The 24,230-nt window shown below is 48.1% G+C and overlaps 1 protein-coding gene across 1 annotated transcript in view; it reads right to left on the bottom strand.

Annotated features, from left to right (window-relative positions):
* MIPEP (mitochondrial intermediate peptidase) overlaps positions 1-23,978 on the bottom strand; it is a 99,284-nt gene extending 75,306 nt beyond the window's left edge. The window contains exons 1-9 of the mRNA XM_024570232.3: positions 23,714-23,978; positions 20,888-21,061; positions 17,788-17,876; positions 15,113-15,199; positions 12,463-12,526; positions 8,594-8,776; positions 7,922-8,078; positions 3,900-3,948; positions 2,218-2,278 (exon numbers count right to left, since the gene is read on the bottom strand). Of these exons, the coding sequence (XP_024426000.2) occupies positions 2,218-2,278; positions 3,900-3,948; positions 7,922-8,078; positions 8,594-8,776; positions 12,463-12,526; positions 15,113-15,199; positions 17,788-17,876; positions 20,888-21,061; positions 23,714-23,896 (1,047 nt within the window). The 5' untranslated portion in view covers positions 23,897-23,978. The remainder of the gene's footprint in view (positions 1-2,217; positions 2,279-3,899; positions 3,949-7,921; positions 8,079-8,593; positions 8,777-12,462; positions 12,527-15,112; positions 15,200-17,787; positions 17,877-20,887; positions 21,062-23,713) is intronic.
* Between the last annotated feature and the right edge of the window lie 252 nt (positions 23,979-24,230).

The following is a 24,230-nucleotide window of genomic DNA, read 5'->3' as shown; positions in this document are numbered from 1 at the left end:
CAGGTTCTTTCTGCACCTAAGCAAGGAGCTTAGGGTGGATCCCCAAAATGAAAGCAACCATTTAGAATGTAGCTAAAGCAGAATTAACTCTAATCTTGGCAAAGAAAATATGTCACAGGAAATACACTGCAATAGGAATTTTCATGACAGCTGTGAAGAGCACCGAAAGGGAAAACGCCCGAGCACCTGAAGGACCACCTCCCCACACAAGCAGAGGGGTGAGAGGCAGGGCGCGCAGTCAGCCCGCTCGGGTTCCAGCCTTTCCTCCGCAGTGGCTATAAGATTTGGGGACGTAACCTCTGCCCACTGGAGCTTCCCTGTTTGCCTCCCAGGTGACTGGACCTCGCTGGGAGAGGACCCTGAGCCCACCTCCTCCGAGTCTTCCCCGCCCCGTTCACCGCACACTGGTCACAACCACCTCCTGGTGGTCCCTGGGCGCAGGGGTCCGCCTCCGCCTCAGGCGTCTGCACCTTCTCCCTCTTAGAGCGCCCTGCCATGTCATCTCCACGGTGGGCTCCTCACCTGCTCCAAGTGTCTGCTCGAGTGCCTGACCAGTGCCTCCAGAACAGCAACTCCGGCCTTTTTCCCTGCACTGCTTTCCCTTCGTCACCATAAGACACGGCACACATTTACTTCCCCCCGTGTTCCCTGTCTTTTCCTGCCCTAGAACGTAGCCCTGTGAGGGCAGCAGGGACCTTGGCCGCACTTTCCCCTGGTATGCCCCAAGACCCCGCATTCCCTCCGCAGCTGCGCGCTGAGCGAGTCAACGGCACCCCCAAACAGGGCCGCTGAACGCACTGAACGGTCCGACTGAGCACCTGGCACCGAGTAAGCGCTCCAGGTGACGACGTGTGGGCACGAGGGTCCAGGATGGCTCTGAGGGGCGACAGGCGAAAAGCTAGAGAACCGACTAGGCAGCAACTGTCGTCTGGGTGAGAAGAGGTAACAATGGTCCCGGGCAGGGCTGTGGCACGCGCACACAGAGGAGGGGGAGACCTGGCCTGCTCAGGAAGGCAGAACCTGTGGTCTTGACAATGACTGTGGGGGGCTTGGCGAAGCACAGGCTGTAGGCCTCCAGATGCAGTGGGCCTGGTGCGGGGCTCCGGAGTCAGCACTTCTGCCAAGTTCTGGGGGCGCCGCCACTTCTGGCCCAGAGGGCACACACGGAGAGCCGCTGGTCCACGGCAAGCCCAGGTTCTGGCTCGGGGAATGGGGTGAACGGTGCGACCAGCCACCCAGACGCGGACTTGGGGAGACCGCCTGTCAGGGAACATGCACCAGCGGCCACACAGAAATGTCTAGGGAGGGCAGCTGTGCGTCGCGTTAGCTCTGAATCAATCAGCTCCGGCAACGTATTTGATTTTCCCTCTTTCTAGATTCCTCAAAGGAAATTCTGACCCAAGGTCCAGTTTCCTAAGTGGACTTGCCTACCGAGCCCAAGCAGGCACGCAACTAGTTCCTTTGCTAGGCACAGCTCCTGCCTTAAATTCGGGAAGTGACCTGCTGCTCTGGGAGTGGGAGACTTCGATGGGGCTCATCTGGTCCGCAGTGGTAGCACCTGGGAAACTGCCGCTCAGCCCCCACAGAGGAACGGCAGAGACAACCCCAGCAGTCCCGGGGTGCCCACAAATCAAACGGGCGGCAGGGTCCTCACACCAGGCGCCCCACTCCCTGGGCCAGCACCCTGGCCATCGGGACACGTGAGTCTGCACTGTCAGGTCACGTGATGAGTTGATCTTGTGACCAGAAACAGCAAGTATTTCAGGACAGGCATATAGTGTCAGTCACCTGGATGTGCTTGCTTCCATGTGCTTGCTCGATGTGTTCAAGTTAGCAAATACACGCGTGGACCATGACTCTAACACGGGTGGCTAAAACTGCCGCCGACGGGTCCAGCCTTCCCCGAGGCTCCGTAAAGGCTGCTCTGAGCAGAGAAGCCTCCTTTCTGCAGAAAGGCAGCAGCCTCTGTAGGAGTGTGTTAGCGCACAGTGCTAACATACACTTACATGTGTGTGTGTGAGTGCACATGCGTTCCTGGGACCATCAGATGAAGGCGTCCGGATCAAACGCTCCTGTGCCCTTCTCACCACGGCCAAGGGCCAGACAGGAAACCACAGGTGCCTCCGGCAAGTCCCCAGAAAGTCCCCAAGTCAAAACACAATGACCTCAGCTGACTGTCTGTATTATTAATAAACATGCTCCAACATGGTTACTTACAGAATTTTGAGGATTTAGTTTCATTTTCATCCTTCGCATCATCTCAAAATCTTTTATTGCTCTGTAAAACAGGTTTGTCATTAACTGTTAAACAAAATCTGAGTAATCATATTGCAAAAGACTAGGTGCTTATGTTACTTTTTCCAATGCATATGATAAAATTAGAAGTAATTTGTAATGCAAATAGAAACCAGTATTAATCCCAAGATACGTGTCTTAAAAGTACTAAAGCTTGGAAAAATTAGCGATGCAAAAGAAACATACAAAGTATTAATCTACAAACTTTAAATATCTACTTTTTGCTGTATCTTAAAAAGGTAAAAATCTGGCATATTACTTCCTATAAAAGAATATTACAGATTATTTTTAAGATTACTGTTCATAATTTTTCCCCCACAGAAAAACACTAGCTGGACAATAATCAAATGCATGCGTAATACTTGTGGAACATGAAGTTTCTGTTAGAATTCTGAGGGTGTTTATGCAAAATGTAATCTACACTACACACAAGTAGAGAAAGAATACTCACACTTAACCAACAAAGCAAAATAGAATAAATTCTCAAATAACTGCATAATTAACACTTCCTCTTCATGATATCAAAGACATAGTTATTCACCGGATTAAGAGAAAAATTTGGAGTTTATAAATAAAATCCAAATTAGAAAGGATTAGAGAGGCATGAGTTTAGAACAGAAAATGGAAATTTGAGCTAAAATTCAACATGGTGTTGAAGTCAAAGGCAAACAGATTGTAGACAGCGCTTGACGAAATCAGATGCTCTTTCTCTTTTACTAACCTGGTGGGCGAGACGTCGGGTAGTAAGAGTGTACCGGTTTCAAGTGCACAGTTCTATCACGCATCAGCTGTGTATTAGGGGTCTGCCACCCAAAGTCAGATCTCCTCTGTCACCATCCTTCCTCCTCCCACCCCCTTCCCGCTGGGCACCTCCACACTGTGGTCTGTGTCTCTGAGTTTTTATTTGTCTTGTTTGCTCATCTGCTATTTGCAGTCTTATATCCCACAAATGAGTGAAATCACATGGTCCCTAACTTTCCCCGGAACAGGACCCTCTGACAAACCACGACGTGCCCCTTCCTGGAACCTGAGGTGTGCGACAGCTGTTGGAGCTCTGCCCTCTGCACAGCACGGGAGGAGGGCTGGGGAAGGACAGGGGGTGTGAGTGTAACACAGGGACTCACTGTACAGAGGACTGCACTTCAGCCTGAAATCGTAAATGGTGGAGCACAGCGTTCTTAAAATACACAAGATCAAAACAGATCGATGGGCCACTTCTGTGGACTGCCACCATTTAGGCCAATAGGAGAAAAAGACTATCTTCTGAGCTTGTCATAAAATTGATGGTACCAACAAAAATATATAGTTTCAGAAAACCTTGGGAAATTTTTACACTGCCCATCAGTGATGACTTCCTAAAGACAGATACCCAGAGGGGCCGGCCACAGTCTCTCAGGCCACCACCTCGGGAGGCGACAGTGTGCTTGCCCAGGGCACCACGGGGCTCTGCCAGCATCCTGCCCACAGTCCCAGGACCGAGTCCCTGTTCTGACATGTGCGTCCTTCACGGGCCACGCCCTAACACTTGTGTAAGTCAAGTCCTCAAAAGAAAAACCCAGAAGACAAACAATATCTCTTCTAAAGAGATATTGTTTAAAACTAACCTTTCTGAAAGTTTGTCAGATAGTTTCTCAAGGAACTCCATGACAGTCTCTAAAAATAAAATCCAAAAGAAAGTATCTTTAACTACATAAAAAAATAAGCATACCTGTAAAAGTTATAATGTGACAATGGTTATTATATACTACAATGCACTCAAATGGATAATTTTTAAAGAGGAAGCAGCACCGCTAACACATATTAGGCATGTAATAAGTATTTCTAGATAATAATAATCTCTTTATCAGAAAAACAATTCAACCAACTCGGTAATAATCCAAAGCCTTAGATTATACCCCAAAATGAAGAGTTAATGGGAGACTAAAAAAGAAACTTTAAATTTCAAAGTGTTTCTATCTATTTATATGTGTAAGAAAAAAAGTTATTTAGACATGCCTATTTTTTTCTGAGTTTTAAAGAGATAGCAAGACTGATTTGGGGATAAAATTCAGTACAATTTATATTCTAAAAATCAATCCAACGAGAAGATGTAACACTTGTCACACCTGGGCACCCACAGCAGGAGCCCCTAAGCACGCGCAGCAGGCACGGACACACGTAAAGGGGAGGTCGGCAGTGTCGCAGGAACAGCAGAGGACTCTGACCCCCGGCGTGGGTGAAAAGCAGGTCACCCAGACAGAGTGTTAACGAAGAAACAGTGGCCTTAACCAACAGATTAGATCAGACTGCCTCAATAGATATTTATACAACACTCCACCCAAAACAGAAAACATGTTTTTTTCAGGTAGACATAGAACATTTTCTAGGATAAACCATGTTAGTCCACAAAACGAGTCTCAGTAAATTTTATAAGACTGAAATTATATTGGGTGTCTTCTCCAGTCTCAATGATACGAAACAGGAAATTAAGAACTAAAAGCAAACTGGAAAAAACACAAAACATGGAGGCTAAACAATGCGCTATTTGACAATCAACGGCTTAGTGTAGAATTCAGAGAAATTTAAAAAGTATCTACAGACAAATGAAAATGGAAACACAATAACCAAAAATCTTTGGGACACAGGAAAAGTAGCTCTAAGAGGAAAATTCATAGGGATACAGGCCTACCACAAGAAATAAGAAAAACCTCAAATAAACAATCTAAACTTACACCTAAAGGGCCTAGAAAAAGAAGAACAAAGCCCAAAGTGAGTAAAAATAGACTAATAAAAAGATCAACAAAACTAAGAACTAGTTCTTTTAAAAGATAATAAAAAAAAACCACATAAACTTTTACCCAGAGAAAGGTGCAAATAAAATCAGAAATGAAAGAGGAAAAATGACAACTGACACACAAATGCAAAAATTCTTAACAAAACACCAGCAGCCCAGTTTTCGGCAATCCACTAACAAAATCACACACTATGGTCAAGTGGGGTTTATTCCGGGCATTCCGGGATGGTTCAATATCTGCAAATAATCAATGTGATACACCACATAAACAAAGTAATAAAGATCATAAGATTATCTCAACAGGTGTACAAAAGGTATCGACAAAAATTCAACATCCAGCCCTGGCTGGTGTGGCTCAGTGGATTGAGCGCCAGCCTGAGAATCAAAGGGTCACCAGGTCCAGTCCCAGTCAGGGCACATGCCTGGGTTGCAGGCCAGGTCCCCAGTAAGGGGGCATGCAAGACGCACCCACCCATGGAAAAAGAAATTCAACATCCATTTATGATAAAAGCTCTCAATAAAGCTGGTATAGAAAAAAACATACCTCAACATAATAACGGCCAAAATTGACAGACCCACAGCTAACATCATACTCGACAGTGAAAACTGAAAGCTTTGTCGCTAAGGTCAGGAACAAGACAAGGACGCCCAGTCTCACCACTCTTATTCAACATATTATTAGAAGTCCTAGCCACAGCAATCAGACAAGAAGAAAAAATAAAAGGTACCCAAATTGGAGAGAAGTAAAATTGTCACTATTTTCCGAGGACATTACATCATACATAAAAACCCTAAAGATTCCACCCTCCAAAAAATGATCAGAACTAATAAATAAATTCAGCAAAGTTGCAGAATAGAAAACTAATAGTCATAAATTTGTGACTATGTGTTGTTTCTCTACACATATAATATACTAGCACAAAGAAAAAGTTTTTAAAATCCCATCTGCTATTGCAAAAAGAATACCTAGGAATAAATTTACCTACGAAAGTAAAAGACCCCTATGCTAAAGACTAGGACATTAATGAAAGAAACTGAAGATGCCACAACAAACGGAAGGACATACCATGCTCACGGATTGGGAATATTAACATCATTAAAATGTCTCCTCTACTCAAAGCAGCCTACAGATTCAATGTAATCCCTATCAAAATACCTGTGGCATTTTTTCACAAAAATAGAACAATTATTCCTAAAATTTATATGGAACCACAAAAGACCTTGAATAGACAAACAAATCATGAGAAAGAAGAACTAAGTTAGAGGTGTTACGCATCCTAATTTCAAACTGTACTACAAAGCTATAGTAATCAAAACAGTACGGTGCCGACAAAAAAACAGACACGTAGGTCAGTGGAACAGAACAGAGAGCCCGGAAGTAAAAACATACTTATATGTGGTCAGTTAATCAATGACAAAGGAGACAAGGATGTATAATGAGGTAAAGACAGTCTCTTCAACAGGTGTGTTGGGAAAACTGGTCAGGTACAAGCAAAAAAACCCACCATAGACCACTTTCTTACACCATGTACGAAAACAAACTCAAAACGGATTGAAGAATTAAATGTAAGACCTGAGTCCATACACGTACCAGGAGAAAGCATAGGCAGTAAGCTCTCTGACATCAGTCCTAGCAACGCCTTGTTGGAGACAGGCAAAGGCAACAGCAGCAAAAATAAACAAATGGGACCACAGCAAACTAAAAGGCTTTTGCAAAGCAAAGCAAACCATCGACAACATGAAAGAAGGTATTTACAGATAATATATTTAATAAGGAGCTAATGTCTGAAATGCATAAAGAACTCACGCAACTCAACATAAAAAACAAAATCCAATCAAAAAATGGGCAGAAGACCTTAACAGACGTTTCTCCAAAGAAGACATCCAGACAGCAAACAAAAATGTGAGAAGATGCTCAAATTACTAATCGTCAGGGAAATGAAAATTAAAATCACAATGAGATATCACCTCACACCTGTCAGAATGGCTATTCTCACAAAAAGACAACCAATAACAAGTGTTGGTGTGGATGTGAAGAAAAGGGAACCTTGTTCCCCGTGGCGGGACTGCAAACTGCTCAGCCACTCTGGAAATGGAAAACCGTACGGGTATTCCTCAAAACATTAAAAAAGTAACTACCATTTGACCCAGCAAATCCACTTCTGGGCATATCTCTGAAGAAAACAAAGGGTATAATTCAAAAAAATAAATGCACCCCTATGTCCACAGCAGCACTGTTTACAAGGGCCAAGAAATGGAAGCAACTCAGGTATCAGTGGACAGATGAATGGATGGGGAAAAAAGTTGTGGCACATATATACAACGGAGCAAAACTCAGCTGTAAAAAGAAAGAATGAAATGCTGCCATTTGGGGCAGCATGGATGATTATTGCATCAGCTGAAATAAGGTGGACAGAGAAAGACCAATATCGTGTGATTTCACTTACATATAGAATCTAAAAACAAACAAAACAAAACGGAAGCGAGCTCACAGAGAGAGAAGGAACTGATGGGTGCCAGAGGGGGTGGGGTGAGAGGCTGAGCCGAAAGGGGAAGCGGATGAAGCAGCACACACTGCCAGTTCCAAGCACAGTCCCGGGGTGCAGTGAACGGCGCGGGGAACACAGACAACAGTGTCACAATGACTAGGCACGGCGACAGACGGTTGCTAGACTCGTCGAGGTGATCACTTTGTAAGGAACACAAATGTTGAATCACTGTGTTGTACACCTGAAAGTAACGTGATACGGGGTGTCAACTATAACTAAAAAAAATTCAAAAATAATTTTTAGGCTAGAATTTCAGGTCCATGAAAATTCTGTTTTGTCCTTAGAGTTGGACAAGCAGGCTCACCTGGGTTTTTAGCTATTGTCCCCCGGAGAGCTCTGTGTGAGTACGTAGAATACCCGACTAGCCTAGCCAGACGGTCTCTGCTGCTGAGCAACTCTTCCAAGCACCTCAACTGACCAGCATTGGGATAAAGAAAAATTTTGTAAGCAGCTTCTCGCACCTGTATCGAAAGAGCAGACGGTACAAGATGTAAGTACCACGATGCGAAGCCCTGTGCAATAGTAACACAGGCTAACTCTCACCACTTTATTCTTCAGGTGATCACTGCTATAAAACTGAAATAATGGCTTGCGCAAGGTGAGAAAAACTTTTAGACTCACGAGCCCGTATGAGATGCAAGAACATGCTGGACTGGAGTCCTCTGGTACGGGGTGTGGTCAGACAAAGCACCTTTACCCAGGCGAAGTGAAGGCTAATATGCATTACGAAATCTTAGTCTAGAATGTCAGTAACTGCTGTTATTTATCATACTCTAAAAGTGAGTTCTTCGTAACACATGATTAAACCACTTTCATCATTCAAAGCATTTATGGAATTAATAATCCCCAAGTTAAATTTCAGGGCTTAGCAGCAGTGAAGTGTTTCAATGGCAGAGCTGTGCCACCACGGAACGTGGGGCTAATGCAGTGCCAGCAGACAGACGGGACCCGACTGCGGAGAGTGGAGCACACGTACCAAGTCATCTGGCGCTTCGGCGTGCAGGCCGTCAACTATGACATGGTCCCCAGCAAGAACAAAGCTCTGGTGAATGTGTTCCGGTAAGAGATGCTTCTCTATCTTGGTGGGCAAGTTGGCTCCCGCCAGAAATGTGCTACTCAAGTCCAGGATCCGAACGTTCAGGTCCACTGCTCTTCTGCGCTGCATGTGGGGGGCAGTGAAACTTATTTCATGGCATTTAAAGTAGTTATTTCATGACTGATTTAATAAGTAATCTACAAAGATGGCAAATCAGCATTAATGTCTGAATTATAATTTAATGATGCTAAATGTACATAATAATAAAATGAATATTGACTATATTAACGTCCTAAATATATAACGTGCTATAACACATTAATTCTGTTTCTGAGAGACATTCGCTCTCCAGAGAAGAATGCTACCCTTGCGGCCGTACAGCGTTCCCGTGACTTCTGGAGTTCCACTCTATGTCCAGGTTAGGCAGCTAGTCTTTGAAATTACCAACACCAGGAAGTGAACTCTTCCCTTACCCCCCAAAAGACCTCTTAGTTAAGAGAATCTAGTTGAATCCAGTCAATACAATGCTTAAAAGTACTTTTAGATGAGAAGATTAAGTATTCGAAAGGCAGGTTAGAAAATACACTCAGTTTTTGAAGATCAGACTAAAAAGGTGGGGGAAGAAAAGGCAGTATTGCAATTCTTCACGAGAGTGTGGAGAACCTCCAGCAGTGGGAGCGCCCTTTCAAAGCTCAGGCCGGCACAGATGGGGTGTCTGGGGGAGGACAGCGCGGCGCGGTGACAACCCGGCTGGCGCCCCGTGCCTGGCCGTGCCTGGCCCTCGGTGCCCAGGCCTCAGGGAGCCGCGATGACGACGGGCTGGTGTTGGCACACCTGTACAGTTCTACCTTGCAGCCGCACCTTTCGGACACAAAATCCCCTGAGAAAACGAGTATCAGTAAAGGGCACCGCAGGTGTTCTGGGTGAGACACAAACTGGGGGGGAGGTATGCTGGAGGCCTGGGGTGAATCTGCAGTCGCTGCGCCTGGAAAACAGGATGGGCCTCGGGACCTGGGCTGCTGATAGGCATTGGGTGAAAGTGCAGGCGAGTCTTTCTGGGACCGGCGTCAACAGTTACTAGCAGATCCTAAGGTCTACTGTGATTTTAACGAGGGATTAGGCAGCACTATTTTTTAAATAAATATACAAAGTGCAGATGTATACTGACTGGTAAGATGCTAAAAATTATGTATTAAAAACCAAAAAACTTTTAATAAAGAAATTTTAAAGTTCATGCAAAAACAATTTTTCAGATTTCCCACACATTTTTTCTGTCGACTTTGTTTCTTATATGGTCAACTAGCACCACCTAGTGGTAATAAGTGGAATAACAGAAATGATTCAAAAAATTTCAGAGTCATTCCAAAAATTTTTCCCAAAGCCATTATCATGAAAGTAAAAAACGATAAAATTAATTATTCAAAAGCATTTGTCACCTGTTGAAATCCCTGAAAAAGTAAAAACTGGGTTTACTTCCCAACTTCACCAACAATCGGCTAGGCATTTCACCATCCTGAGATAAGTGTGCAGGTCTCTGAACTCTAAGATGCCATTGAAATTATCGTTATTTATTATATAATTGCCAATAAACGTATACTTCCCTTAATTTTAAACTTGTAAGTTATATTCAACGAGAAATTTCAAATTAAATAAGAAAAAAACCCAGAAAGAATACAGAAAGAATATATGCCTTTACAATTTGTAGGTTGTTGTTAGGTTTATTTCAAGATCTTTCTTTTAAAAAGTGTAGCATGCCTTCCTTGTGTCCTGCCCTGCAGGAGCACCTGTGAGAACAGGCACAGAAGTTACAAGAGGGAGACCCAGCAGGTTGACTTTACTTGCATCTCCATGTCCGTGGGGTCCCAGGGAAGGGCAGCTATGCTTGTAAAAACATACAATGAACGTAGCAAGGTCAATGCTAGTGAAATTGACCTTGACCTGACACACACTACCTTTTAGTAAAGTTTCAAAAACATCGTTCATGAAGATTAAATAAAGTAATAAAACTACCCAGCTACACCTTCCCTCCTGAAGCTATCAAAGTTGATTAATACTAGCTGGCATTATTATGATTTGTCATACATCCACTCCGTATTTTACTGAGCCCAGAACTGGTATGTGTTAAAACCACAGCTCACACTCTCTGTTCCTGACAAGCCTCCAATGCACACAAGTGATGCAATAATAGTACCAGCAGGAGCTTCAAGCAGCAGCAGCCGCAGGTAAATGCCATGTGCATAGAATAAGTAAAATGCATGGTCTGGGGAACGTGTGAGACTGACAGAAGCTTTGCAGACACTGCCAGCTAAAGAGGAAGCCTCACCGGGGATGGCCGGCAGGCAAAGCCGTTAAGCATGCAGAGGGGGACACAGGACCCACGAGGGGAGGACACGGCGCCATGACTTCACTGAGGCACAGGGAGAGCTGGGGCGGCCCTGCCGTGTGCTGGATGCTGTTTGTATTTTTACAACAGGCGACGCAGAGTCACTGGAAGGTCTGGGCAGGAGAGGAACAGTCGAGCCGGGGCTTTCAGGAACAACCCCACTGTTCGCAGACAGCACGCACTGACACCAGGAGGCCTGTTGGAAGGACTAGCTGGCAGTCTCTAGAGCATCTGACACACAGATAGGAGTTCGTGAGACACAGCGTTTATCTGTGTGTAATCACTCATTCATGACTGTACTGCTTTTCTCAGGAACAACTCTAAACCCACCTTGGCCCCACCCTGTGCGTCCTGTGCCACTGACTGGCCCTGTGACCTTACGTAAGTCCCATAACCTCTGGGGCCTCAGTTCCTCATCTATGAGACAGGAATAACAGTAGCATCGGCCGTAGTAAAGATCCAATGAGAACTGTGCTTTCAATAGCAAATGCTGCGTCTGTTCATTGGAAGTGTCAGGCAGACAAAGGACTTCAGGACAGCCCAGAGACTGCGTGATGAGGATCAAGGTGAGTTGTTTCGGGGATGCAGACAGGTGCAGGGGAAGCTCTAAAGGAATAACTGAGGGACCTGGTCACTGAATAAGACAGGAGAATACTGGGAAGGGGGAAATGCAAACGGACTCAGAGAATGGGGTATCACTGGTGCAGAGACATGGACACTGGCCGGGGGAGGGACAAGGCATCCATCCAGGCCGTGCGAGTTCACAGTGCAGCCGTTTGGCCTGTGGTGCTGGGAAGGCATGTGCTGGCTCAGGGCCCGGCCACGAGCCACAGACTGAGCCCTGGGGCCACATAAGCACATCAGTGTGTGAGCAGCCCCGGCAGGCTCAAACCCGGCACCGGCCAAAATCGCAGTGGCTATGGCACGTGACAGGCACCCACGGTACCCTAATGAGGGAGGGTCTGGACGATGCACAGGATGATGTCCCTCTCGTCCCAGGGCAAACCCTGCAGCACCCACACATGCTGCTTCAGGGACAAAACTGTGTGCATCCGGCAGACACGCCTGCCACACGAGAAGGTCTCAGTGATACCCCTGCACTGCCACCTCCAGATCTTGGTCTCCCATGGGGACAGCTTTCCGACTCACTTGCCTTGTCCTTCCTGATACTGCGCTCTCATCCTGATCCCAAGACACCTGAAGCACCCGTGCTGTCGGAAGCCATTGTTAATTCTGAATTACCACGGCCCTCGGGCCGACTTCCTGCGAGCACTGCATTCAAACCCACCCGTAGGAGAATTTCATAATGGAAAGGGCCCGAGCGGTTTTTCAGATGCAATTCACGCTGCACCGAGGCTGGGAGCAACACGGGCACTGATGAGATCATAGTGAAACAAGACCCACAGCACAGGAAGGGGAGTTTTACCTTTTCTCTGTCGAGATGGATTCCACTGATTTCAAAATCAAACATGAAGAGTTCAGCCACACGCCTGTAAGTAAAATGAGTGCCAGGTTATAACAAGTAAGAGTAATTATTAACAAAAAAATCATTTTTTGCTAAATAAATTGGCCTTTTCCAATCTCACTGACATGTCACCTCACAGTGACATCTCTGACCCTGACCTCTACCGCCTAGCATTCGTGATTTTCGCTTTAAATAACCTGGGGGGGGGGGGGGGACACGGGACACGTGCGTTTTTACAAAGTCATGGGGTGAGAGGCCTTCATTGCATGGAGCCAGAAATGCTTTACGTGGGCACTTAAGTATGGCAAACAAAGAAGAAACAAAAGATGGCCTCAACCAACCAGTGTTTGAACGTCAACATACGTAACGCAAAACAAGAAAAACTATTGTATTTGCTTTTCGTGTGTGAGCCTATTCCTTTAACGGCAGAGCACAAGCCTGCGAAAGGCGCCATGGCAACTACTTACTTCCACTCCATCCAAACCCCAGTAATTAAAAACCGAACAGTTCATACTTGGACAACTTTTCAAAGACTCTGCATGAGATTTGCAGTTTTTTTCTGACTGTTAACAGCTACTTAGAACACGAAACTCTTTGATGCCGTGCTGCTGGCTGTGTTTCTTGGCTAATGAGAATTGTTTTCTTTTTAACCCTACTGCGAGCCGGAAACCAATTTCGAGTGTGACACCTCCTTCTGCTAGCACTTTTTTCTTCTTTACTGGAATTACGTGATCCTCGTAGCCCGTCTACTCTTCTGGCTCTCCTTGAGTTTTCATAAGGGACATGTTTATCTTTTTGATTATTGTGCTGGTGTACCCTGAATGAGCAGAGTTAAGCTTCTAAAATTCTGAAAACTCAACAGAACACATCAATAAATTGGTAATTTACTTTCTTTCTTAATGTGAAGAGCTTCACTCAAGCCCCTAACTACCCCCATTTTCTCTGCATCCCATCGGTCTCTTTTCCTAAAGAGTTAACCTAAAAAACACCACTCTTTCCCAGTAAAGGTATTTGCTGTTTGTTTTAGTAAGAGAAAAGAAAGATGGCAGAGGTGCATAAATTGGTGACGGGAATTTATTCTGTAAGATTACTGCGTAACAACTTTACTGGAGAAAGGCATGAAAAAATTGAAGTCACGAATCCCCCCGAAGATAACCACTATTAAAACTCTCGCTGCGTTTTCCTTTCCTCCCTCAGGGCCATGAAGACCACGTTTGCTCAAGTCGGTCAGAGGCATCAGCACCGTGCCCAGCACCCAGCAGGCACTGGGAAGTGTTTGCTGAGGTTCTGAGTGCACAGAGGGGTGCTACACAGTGTCCCCTCACTCGGAGCGGCCATCGCCCCCAGGCGCTGGGCCAGGTAGGCTGGGGGTTTAGGGAGACCCGGTGGGCTGCTGGTCCTGAGATGCCCACGCGGAGGCAGCATCTTTGTCCCCTGCGGACACCGAACGGGGGCGGCTAGTGTGTGGCTCACACCAACCACGAGAACACTCCCTGGTCTTCCGTCCCACCCCCTTTCACTGTGCTACGCCCCTGATGTAGAGTGACTGAGACCCAGCCAGGGGGACTTCTCTGTCTTGCTTTCTCTTGAAAACTTGTATCACAAATACTGACTATTTCTCTGTATCTCTATTCTTCAAAAACATGGCTTTTGCTTGTCTTGCCAACATGGCTGCCTAATGCCGAGTGTAGCAAAGTTGTAACAAAGACTGGCCGCGGGCATCAGGACCACCAGCCCCTGCATGCCAGGCAGCTGGGGACAGCGCCCCACATGGCCTCACGGTGCCGCTCCCCCTTCATGGTGCTCACTCGCCACAGGAACCCCAGTGCCCATCGTCAGCAGTCCCCGTGGAGTAGTGCTGCACTGGGGGTCACAGCCCGTGTGGCGACAGGAAGGGGAAGCAGGCAGGAGGAGGGAGGGCTGAGGAGTCAGAGGAAGAAAGTGTCCCAGAAATAAAAGGTAGCTGCGGGTAGGAAAACAAGTCCATCTCTGCACTGAGACACAAGCAATATCCGGGTGGGTTACTGACAAACCCTGCAACACTTACTTTATAAATAAATAACAGGAGCAAAGCACATGACTCCAAAGTCCTATACCAAGTATTTCTATCTATTAACTTAGAGCGAAGCCTTTCCTGTGCAGATCACTAAATGTCACCTAGTGAACCAAAGCAAACCCTCTCAAGGCGCTGGACAGCCACCCGGCAGATAAAGCATCTTCTGGTGGCACCCATCACGGGACTTGAGGCACGGAGCTAAGTGTGAATATCCACTGTTCACAGGTCTCCATTCCCTGGCTCAGCAGCCACTGCAGCCCCGCGTGTGGCAGGTGCCCAGGACGCAGCCGTGAGCAAAACAAGCCAGACCCCTGTTCTCAAGGAGCTTCAGTGAAGCAGAGAAACAGGAAGTTAATGCGTGAATAAGGTACTGTGGGGAGAGAGCAGCCCTGAGAATCAAAACCGAGGGGCGCAGCCTGTATGGAGATCTCGAAGGAGGCACCCTGAGGGCACGCAAGCCTGGCACAGCTACCTGCGTAGAAACACCTGGACACACCCGGGCCTTCCAGCCACCCGCCCCAGCCGCAGCCCTGGTGCCCACAAGGAGACGCACACCTGGTCTCTGCATCAAGGGAGTCCATGAGTTTTTTATCAGCTGTCAGTCTCTGCAAACTCTGATATAATTCCACATTTGTGTTCAACCTAGAAAAATCACAAACAAAAAAATTAAATGAGTTTCTAGCACCTTCATTTTGACTTTACCCCAAGGGAACGATGTCAGATTGCAGCCAGAGGCCAAAGGATGGAGGTTTGCTTCTGTCTCTGCCTTTGGACCAGGAACAGCGTAACCGTAGTCAGTGCACTGGCCAGTCTGCTGGGCATGTGTTCAGTAGGAACCGTCTGGAAGGCTCGAGGACAAACTTAAAGTCAGTCAGCAGCTGGAGCCCGAGGGGCAGGCAGGAAGAAGGGGAGGGGGCAGCGGGGTCACTGGTGATGTGCCGGACCCCTGCCACCGAGACCCAGTCCTAGTGAGCAGTGTGTGACAGCCATCAGTCTGGGGAACTGCACACCCCAGGCCCTGGGCCGCCTCTGCTCACCTGGCTGAGCACGGCAGGCCCACACCGTGGGGGGGGATGCAGGGACTCTGGCTTCAGAGCCAGTCTCAGGGGGCAACACGAGCCCTGACACCATGTGGTGACCCGGGCCAAGTTATGGGAGCCCCTCGGCTTGCTGGGCCGTAGGTCGCCCTAAGGGTAATGAGGTGATGTGTGCGCACCACACACTCCCCACACTAACGTTGTCGGGTGGCCTACTGGCCACCCCCACGGAGCACCGCCCTCAGGTCCCAAGTCCTTCCCCCCTCGACGCCAGGAAGCCCGGACGCTCTCAGGGCTGAACAGCCACTGGTCCTGGACACACGTACTCCCAGCCTGCTGCGCCCCCAGGTGGGGGCGAGGGTATGAGAGCCACCTACTCTGACACCCTTGATGGCCAGGTTCCCGGTCACCACTGACATCCTGCAGTTTAAAATCAATCAAAGGGTTTCTGCTGCCACCATCCTCAGGGGCCACCTTGAACACCAAGGGAACTGAGGCCGTCGCCTCTGATGGAAAACAGTCACAAGGGCAGGCACCTCCTCTCTGCCCCAGGCACCCTCCCAGGGACCGGGAGAGGACACCCCATCCACCTACTCCAGGCCTGCTCGCCTGCGCAGCTGCCCTGTGTCGGGGGCAGTGGGACAGGGCGGCCTGCGCCGGCCCCTCTTCAGGAGTTTGAGCGAATCTCCAGGTTACGTCTCCTGTCGTGAGGTCCTCAGATACCGTGTGAACTTCAGTCTGTGTCCAGCACTGATTCTAAACAAACACACCTACCTGACGGTGCTCTTTTCCCCACTACTGCAAAAGACCTCGAAACCTGCATGTACACCCAAAACCATCCCATTTCTCACAGACCGACTAAGGCTCCGTCAGACCAGAGGGGAAGAGGGGCCCCAGGGCCCAGCGAGAACGGAGAACGAGGCTCTGGGGAAGACTCTGGGTAGTGTGGCGGCCCCGCCTGCGGGTTCCTGCAGACCGCAGAGCAGAGTGAAGGAGAACAGAGGACCCAGGTGCAGTGAAGCCTTTGGACAGACGCTCCTGACACTTCACACCGATCAGGGTCCCCTGCCAGCCTCCCAGACAAGTGAGAGCCCAAGTCTGCCGGACCAGATGGAGCCTGGGCACCGCAGGCAGGGGACCTGCGGTGACTCAGCTCAGGCTCCTTTCTTGGGCCTTCCCCAGGTGATGTTCTATTTCTCCCCAGGAGTCCCCATTTCAGCTCCTTCTTTGCCCTCACTCTGGAATCTGTGGGGCCCAGATTCAGCCCGTTCAACACTGTGACTTCCAATGGTGACAACAAAAATTGCAGGCCTTGCCCCAAAGTGCAAGCGATGCTCGGCGGGGGAAAGAGCAGCAGCTGCAGGTCCTGAAGTGCCAGGGCCTCAGGAAGCCTCGCTGGACGGGAGAAGCCACCTGCACACCTGCCTCCCTCCTGCAAATGTGGAGTGTGCCGGTCTCCCGGTGCTGACCGGCCCTGATTTCTAGGGCACGGAGCTGTGCGGGGGGCAGCCGGGGCTCTCACTGCCATCAGCACTCTCGCCCGACTCCCCTGCTCGGCATCACAATCTAAGTGGCTTTGAACGCGGCACTGTCCACCTCTCTGCTCTTTTAGCAAGCACCGTGCAGGTCTCAGAGATGGCTTAAAATATTTAGATTGACCTTAAAATCACTTAAAAAGAAGCCACTTCATCACAGCCACAGGGACTGCAAGGCCACTGTGGGGAGACAATGCTGGCTTCTTGCCCTGTGGTCCCCAGCCACCCACACACAGCAGCAACTGAAGCACACGCGGCAGGGGATCGAGAAACTGTAGTCTGCCCCTGGGATGCGAGGGAACCCTTGAGTCATGGAGGCAACGACAGTAAGGATGCTGGAGTTTGCCATGTTCCCGACACCGTTATGAGCGCTTTGTATTTAGCATTTATTTTCATTCCTTTTGTTGCCCTATTTGCAGACAAGGAAAGTGACAGAAAAGACAAACACTGAGCCTTAAGTCAGGCTGCTTGTGCTGGGAAGGTGGGTGCGGCGGTCTGGCCCCAGGTCCCCCCAGGCCCACCACCCTGGGCGGCTGTGCAGTATTCACATGCCAGCCCCACCCGGCGGAGAGGGGCAAGCCCAGGGAAACATTTCCTAGGACTCAAAGCCACAACTCTGCATCCCCCGGTACTGTCACAAGCGGGGAACGGAACGTACTTTTCTACCACGGTGCCGATACTTCTACAGGCTTCTTCCGCCGCCTCTCTGAATGCTGGCTCGGGGTGAGCAATTTTCACAAAATCAGCCTGGTAAAGAGGGAAGAGAAAACCAAAGGGAATTTGGTGGGAGGCTCTCTTCCAAGATCTAAGGGCAAAATGGAAACCTATTTTTAACAGTGCCGTCTGGCTGGGCCTGTGCATTCCGGTCACGGAGACTTCGCTCGCTAGCGGGGCAGAGCGGCTTCTCTCTGCACGGTACTCTGCTCTTCTCGGAACCAAGTGAGTTTTGGTCCAAAGACTTCCGATACTTCTACCGACTTTCCTTTAGAAAAGTCTTTCTCCTTCAAACATAAATATGTGCCAAGTGAATGCTTCCAAATTCTGTAGTTCCGAAGAGTGGCCTCTTCTTCAGATGTTCTAAAGCTTTCTAGTCAAACTTGTGCACACTATGGTTCTCAGGTGCAACCTGGCTCCAGAGACCGGCAATCAGAGGTTTTTCTTCTTGGTTTTTACATTGACACATACTGTAGTTTCAAGACTGATTTAAATATATCCTAGTTTTTGTGCGGAAAACAAAGGCCCATTCTTTGTCTCTTTACAGCCCCTTGAATGGGCCAGAGTCCCTAGTCCCAGCCAGACAGCACACAGCCGCCAGGGCTGAGGGGGCTGCTACACCGACCTCAGGATTAAACTGAGCTAGAATTCTTTCTTTCTTTTTAATAAAATCATGCAAAAACTAGGCTTTACTTTTAGTCTTAACGGCAGTACATTGCAAAAGAAAAGCACAGGAAAACTACAAAATATTACGCATTTTTTCCTTCATTCTATAAGAAGAAAATATATGAGACTTATAACATAAAATCACCACAGGTAAAATTTCCTGATTTTTTATCAAATAGTTTTTAATGAAAAATATTTAAATACAGTTTTATACAACTTTTGATGTAACAATGTTAGTACTGAAGCACCTGGAAAATGAGCTATGTAACATTAACAACATACTGTAGAAACTACCCATTTACAGTGTTGCAGAATTTACAATTCACTAAAACTTAAAACACTAGCATACATTTAAAATTCATTTGCAACAGTGATGAGGAAAACAATACTGTTACATAGCAACTGTACTGAAAAAGAAACCAAACTGACTAGTTAGTGGAAAATATAGTTTATAAAATCGATGTCTTGTGATGGTATCAAACCTACTGGCAGGTAAAAACTTCAAAACTGAAAAAGAAAAGAGGTCCTCTGAATTTTTTTTACCCAAAGATTTACATATATATTAGTATTAATGAGACAGTACACTTCATAAATATAAAAACCTTCAAAAACAGGACAAACTAGGGACAGAGAAGTTAAAATCTTTTAGCAAAGGGCAAAGGCAAAACGGTGGAAAAAGCCCCTGAGCACCGCGCTCAACTGAAGTGAGGCTAAGACCACAAGAGAACGGGGAGCCCTGGGGTTTTCGACCTCAAGAGCGGACCACGCGCAGTGACCGTCGGGGACAAGCGCCCGCTTCAGGCCGCAGTGACATGACGGAGCAGAGGAGGAGCCAGCCCTCCCAGGTCTGCGCCCTCCTGCGAAGCACCCGTACATACTTCCTGGGGGGGCAGAACCGGCACCTGTGAAAGCCGAGACCTGACCGCCGGGAGCCCCCAGCGTATCTCCCTTCATCTGCTTTATCAACGCCCTCGCACTAGGGGGCTCATCCCGCCTGTGTGGCCTTCTGAGAGGTCTTAACTGCTCGATTCAGGGGTGTGCAGAGAGACTTTCTGAACAATGAAAAACAAACGCAAGGAAGGTGCGAACGATTCCAAACATCGGACATTTCAGAGAAGACAAACCAGAGAGAACAGCAGCTGTTGGAGCTAAGAGGTGGGAAGCAGGGGTAACGATTAAAGGAAGCTTTTTTGGAGTGATGGAGTGTGTGTTTTTGCATCCTGGCTGTGGTGGTGGCTACATGAAAAACGAGTTAAAATCCATAGAGCTGTACTACCCCACAAGTCAATTTTACTGTGTGATATTTTAAATACATAAGAACTTTTTTAAATCGTGGGGAGTGTGCCTAACTTCCCAGCCTCTTCAGGTATGGCTCATTAGACCCCGACCTGCCAGCTGCCCCTTGGAGGGTGTGCAGGCCAGTGGGTGGGACAGGGGCCTGCAGCCGGGCTGCCTGGACTCACACCTAGCTTCACCGCCTACAGGCTGGTTGACCTTGGACATGTCACTTGGCCTCTTAGAGCCTTCCTTTCCTCCTCTGAAAATCAGACGTGGTGAGAAGGTCAAATCAATCAATCCAGGAGAGCGGTTACCAGGGCCTCGTGCCTAGTGAGACCGAACAAACAGCTGACACTGTAATGCGCTATGAGGTCAGAGCCCGTATCCCTCTTACTCACAACTGTGTGCCTCCTGCAGAGAGCAGAGCCTGGCCCGTGGGGGGGCCCAGTGTCAAACGGATGTGAAGGGAGAGCCGCACACAGCCCAGTACCAGGGGGCAGTAGCGTGAGTCACCATGAGTCTGCGTTTTGTACCCCTTCGCTGACTCAACAGATCAAGGTGTGACTCTCCCGGCCGACCAAAGGCCAGGCCTTCTGTCTCAGCAGCGGGTTTCGCAGTGGGTGAAGAGACCCAGATACACGTCCATTTCAAATTCAAAATGTTCAGGAAAAAAGTCTTTTATATAATTGGTTCGATGTTAAAATCTTACTTTTAATTGCACAGCACATTCCCTACAATGTTTATAAAAACTGTTTTTATAAGATTAATTTTATTGTAAGTGAACAGATAACTTCTTAAAATTTTGGTTAGAGGTTTTCACCAAAGAAGAATCTTTGTCAAACAGAAAACGTCATTTGACTATTTATTACATATTACATGTATATTTCATTAAATGTATCTCTTAAAGCACAAGTTCTAAATCCCACCTTTTCCTACACATTTCCCCTTCCTAATGACAGACTTCACTGGAACAAATCACACCCAACAGCTATCAAGTAGTGCAGACGTTTTTAACCTCACAGTCTAACATTAAACCTCACAAACTCTAACTGTCCGCAGCTCGGCAGAGAGGGAGTTTCAGGCCTTACGGCAATTCTTACCAAGTCCGCCACCCGGCAGAGGGTGTCGGAGAGCTCGTCGAAGATGCGCACGGTCTGTGGCCCCGGCGGCGTGGAACAGGCGCGCGCCACCAGCAGGTCCGTCTTTCTCAGGGCGTTTTCCTGCGCGACACGGAATCCTTCTGGGGCACTGAGCTCAGGAACTCCAAAAAGACCCTGAAATTCAACGAGTACTTCCAATTTATTATTAAAAATATGACCTTTTGGCACTATGTATAAATACTTTTTTCATAAAGAATATCTTGGGTTTTGTTGGTTTATTAAATATTTGTAAATACCTGTGATCATAGATACCACTTTCATTCACACTGCCCACGTTTTATAAGTATAATTTCTTCAATTTTTGATTATTTTATAAAAAACAATACAATGCAATGATACGGGTTCAAAACCAAGCTGGCACCACTACAGAACCGAACTGCAAAGTGCTTAATTACAAAGCCTGAACGAGAAGACACGTGCTAGAAAACCACACGCCACACTGCAAGAGTGGCCGGCACGCAGGGAGATCGACAGACGCTCGCTGCAGCCGCTAGTAGCTGCGCGACTCTGGCGGCTTCTCTCCACCTAGGCCTCAGTTTTTCACTAAGCACAACGGGGATGACCATACACATCTCACAGCTCGCATACAAGTACTGGGTTGGAAAATACACGTAAAGTCCTTAAACACCGCCCGGCACCTCGTGAGGTCCAGTACAAAGCACCAATTGATTCCACAGCTGCAAACCAGGGACGACGCGTAGATTATTCAGCATGCAGGTATTTCAGAAAAACTGGACAAACATCATAAACCCAGTCACAGGCTGAAACTGGCAGCAAATTTTATCCTTTCCAAAAGCATTTCATACTTTGATAAAGCCAAAAACCACTCATCTAATGGAGGGGCCTTCTCTCTGGACCAGCGGCACGCCTGGGCGGGAGGAGAGCACACACCTGCAGCACCCGCCGCGTGCCAGGCAGTGCACTGTACCTTACACGGGTCTCTCAGGTAAGCCATGCAGGCCCAGAGCAGGAACCACCATTCACCTCTCACAGGTAAACAAACAGCGTCAGGGGTGAAGGAAAGGGCTGAGGTCAGGAATCAACTGCGCAAGGTCAGAACTTGAGCGGGTCCCCTACACCCCGGAAGCCCACACTTTCTCCACACTTCTCTAAGGTAATCCGTCTGTCTGCACTTCTTCTCCTGAGAGGTGGAGCCCCTAGAGGCGGGACCCTGTCCTCCATCAGCCAGCCCGCTGCCCCCAGAACGCCCAATACACAGGGAAGTGGGGCGAACCACATTAATGGAGCGCATGCTGGACTTTGTAAATTACCTCTGTAGATGCTTCCGTGTCAGTTTTGGGAAATCCCAGGAGGGAAACCTTTCAGGCCTGATAAAGCTCACTGATCCTGCAAGACGGGAAGTGAAGGCGTCCACCTCTCTTCAAACCACACTAAGAAGATGAAGAAAATAAAGACAGTGGGGGGCAGAGCAGAACCAGACCCCCAAAATAAACTTGATCTTCACACTGATTTCATGTAAGTCAAGTCCAGGCCAGTCCCACTTTCCAGAGCACCAGCTGATGCTAACCCTCGGGAATTCCAAATCTCAGACCTCAAGGTACAACAACACTAGAAAACTAAATGCATCTTTCTGTTTTCAGTCAAAAACCAATTCACATACTTGAAAATCTGGGTTCACCACCTACAATCATGAGGTGTCAAAGAACAAAGCTAAAATTAGCTCTATTTCACCCACCCCCAAAACAAGCTCACCCTTCACTTCTGCCCTCTCAGAGCTCAGAGGTGGTTCTCTTCACACCAATTACATCAACACCAATATTATTTACCTGCATGGAAGTTGGTGTAGCAAATGTCATACACAGATCATTTGAAAACAAAGCTAATGGAGATAAAGTTTAAAAAATACACCATTAAGTTTACTGCAACCATATTCTAGACTCTACATGGTATAATGAAGAAGTTTTAAAAAGGCAAAAATCAAAGCGAAACCTAAAATGATCAACATCCACAAAAGCAAAGTAGAAGGGGTATCAGGTAAGTCCCTTTCAAGCCTTCCTTCCTTTCACCTTTAATGCGGCCATTCGACACATGGTATTAATTGAAGACTGAAGCCAGACACCGCGCTGGGCGGCGTGGATAGAGAAATGAGTAGAAATTAAGGAATTCAGCCAGTCATTTCCTGCAGGCAGAACTCAATGTGACCCACTCCATGGACCTACAGGAAACTAGCCTCTTCTCAAAAGACCTTTTTAAGGGGAAAAAAAAAAAAACAAAACAAAAAGAAAAAACAAGAAAGCCCAAAGCTTTGACAAAATTGATGCAATTTCGAGCATCCATGGAATTGCTAACGACAGCACTGAAGGCAAGGTGCGTTTTTGCAAAAAGAACACGTGACACTGCCGGTGGACTCGCAGGGCCAGGCCCCTCCTGCACACGTGGAGGGCTGGAGCAAAAGTGAACTGGAGCAGGGTCTGCGCAAGGCAGGCGGGGCCAGACAGGGGAAATCACTTCCACGGGGCGCAGTTTAAAGTTTCCGTGGAGCAAGGGATCATCTGAAGACACGTCCCAGGACCCAAACTTGGGTGAGAAGACCCCCTAAAGACCGTCCCGCTGCCTTTTAACCCAGCCCCTCAGAGAGGTGACCGGCCAGGAGGTCACCAAAATTCTTAACACCCCGCTGTGCAACGTGTGTTCGCAGCCCATCTTCTTCCGGATCCCGCAGAATCTGCCCCCACCCCCGCCCCGCGGAGAAGGGGACCAGCTTATCCCGGGTAAACAAGCGGGGTCCCGGCTCGCGCCGCTCACCCGGCGCTCGCCAAACAGGTCCAGGCGACTGCCTTGGGGCTTGACATTGAAGGCGGCACCCACTGGAGACCAGCTGGTGCTGACCCCTCGGAGCCCGGCCCCCAGGAGTCCCCGGCACGCGCTCCCCGGGAGCAGAGCCGCGGCCCGGGAGGCAAGGACCCCCGACAGCCCCTTACTCCACATCGTGTCCCCGCCGCAACCCGCGCCCCACGCTGCCGCCCCGCAAGGAGCCGATGCACGACGTTTCCTAGGCGGCGGGCCCACGCCGGTCACGTGAGGACCTCACGTCCCAATCGGAGAGTGCAGCCCTCAGGACGTGGGCACGTCTGCGTGCCCTGGGCAAGAGCGTCTCCTCGCCTCTGGCTCAGCCGCCGCTTCGGTCTTGCGCCGCCTTGTGCCTGGAGTCAGAAATGGCCAAGCATTACCTTCCCACCCAGTGACTAAATAGAAATAACCATTTCCTTTCCCTCTCCCCAATGTCCTTTAAATACACACCAGGGATAAATCACAAGATGGC

Source organism: Desmodus rotundus, chromosome 13, assembly GCF_022682495.2.
Source record: "Desmodus rotundus isolate HL8 chromosome 13, HLdesRot8A.1, whole genome shotgun sequence".
Classification (NCBI taxonomy): Eukaryota; Metazoa; Chordata; class Mammalia; order Chiroptera; family Phyllostomidae; genus Desmodus; species Desmodus rotundus.
This window is presented reverse-complemented; position numbering and strand designations above follow the sequence as displayed.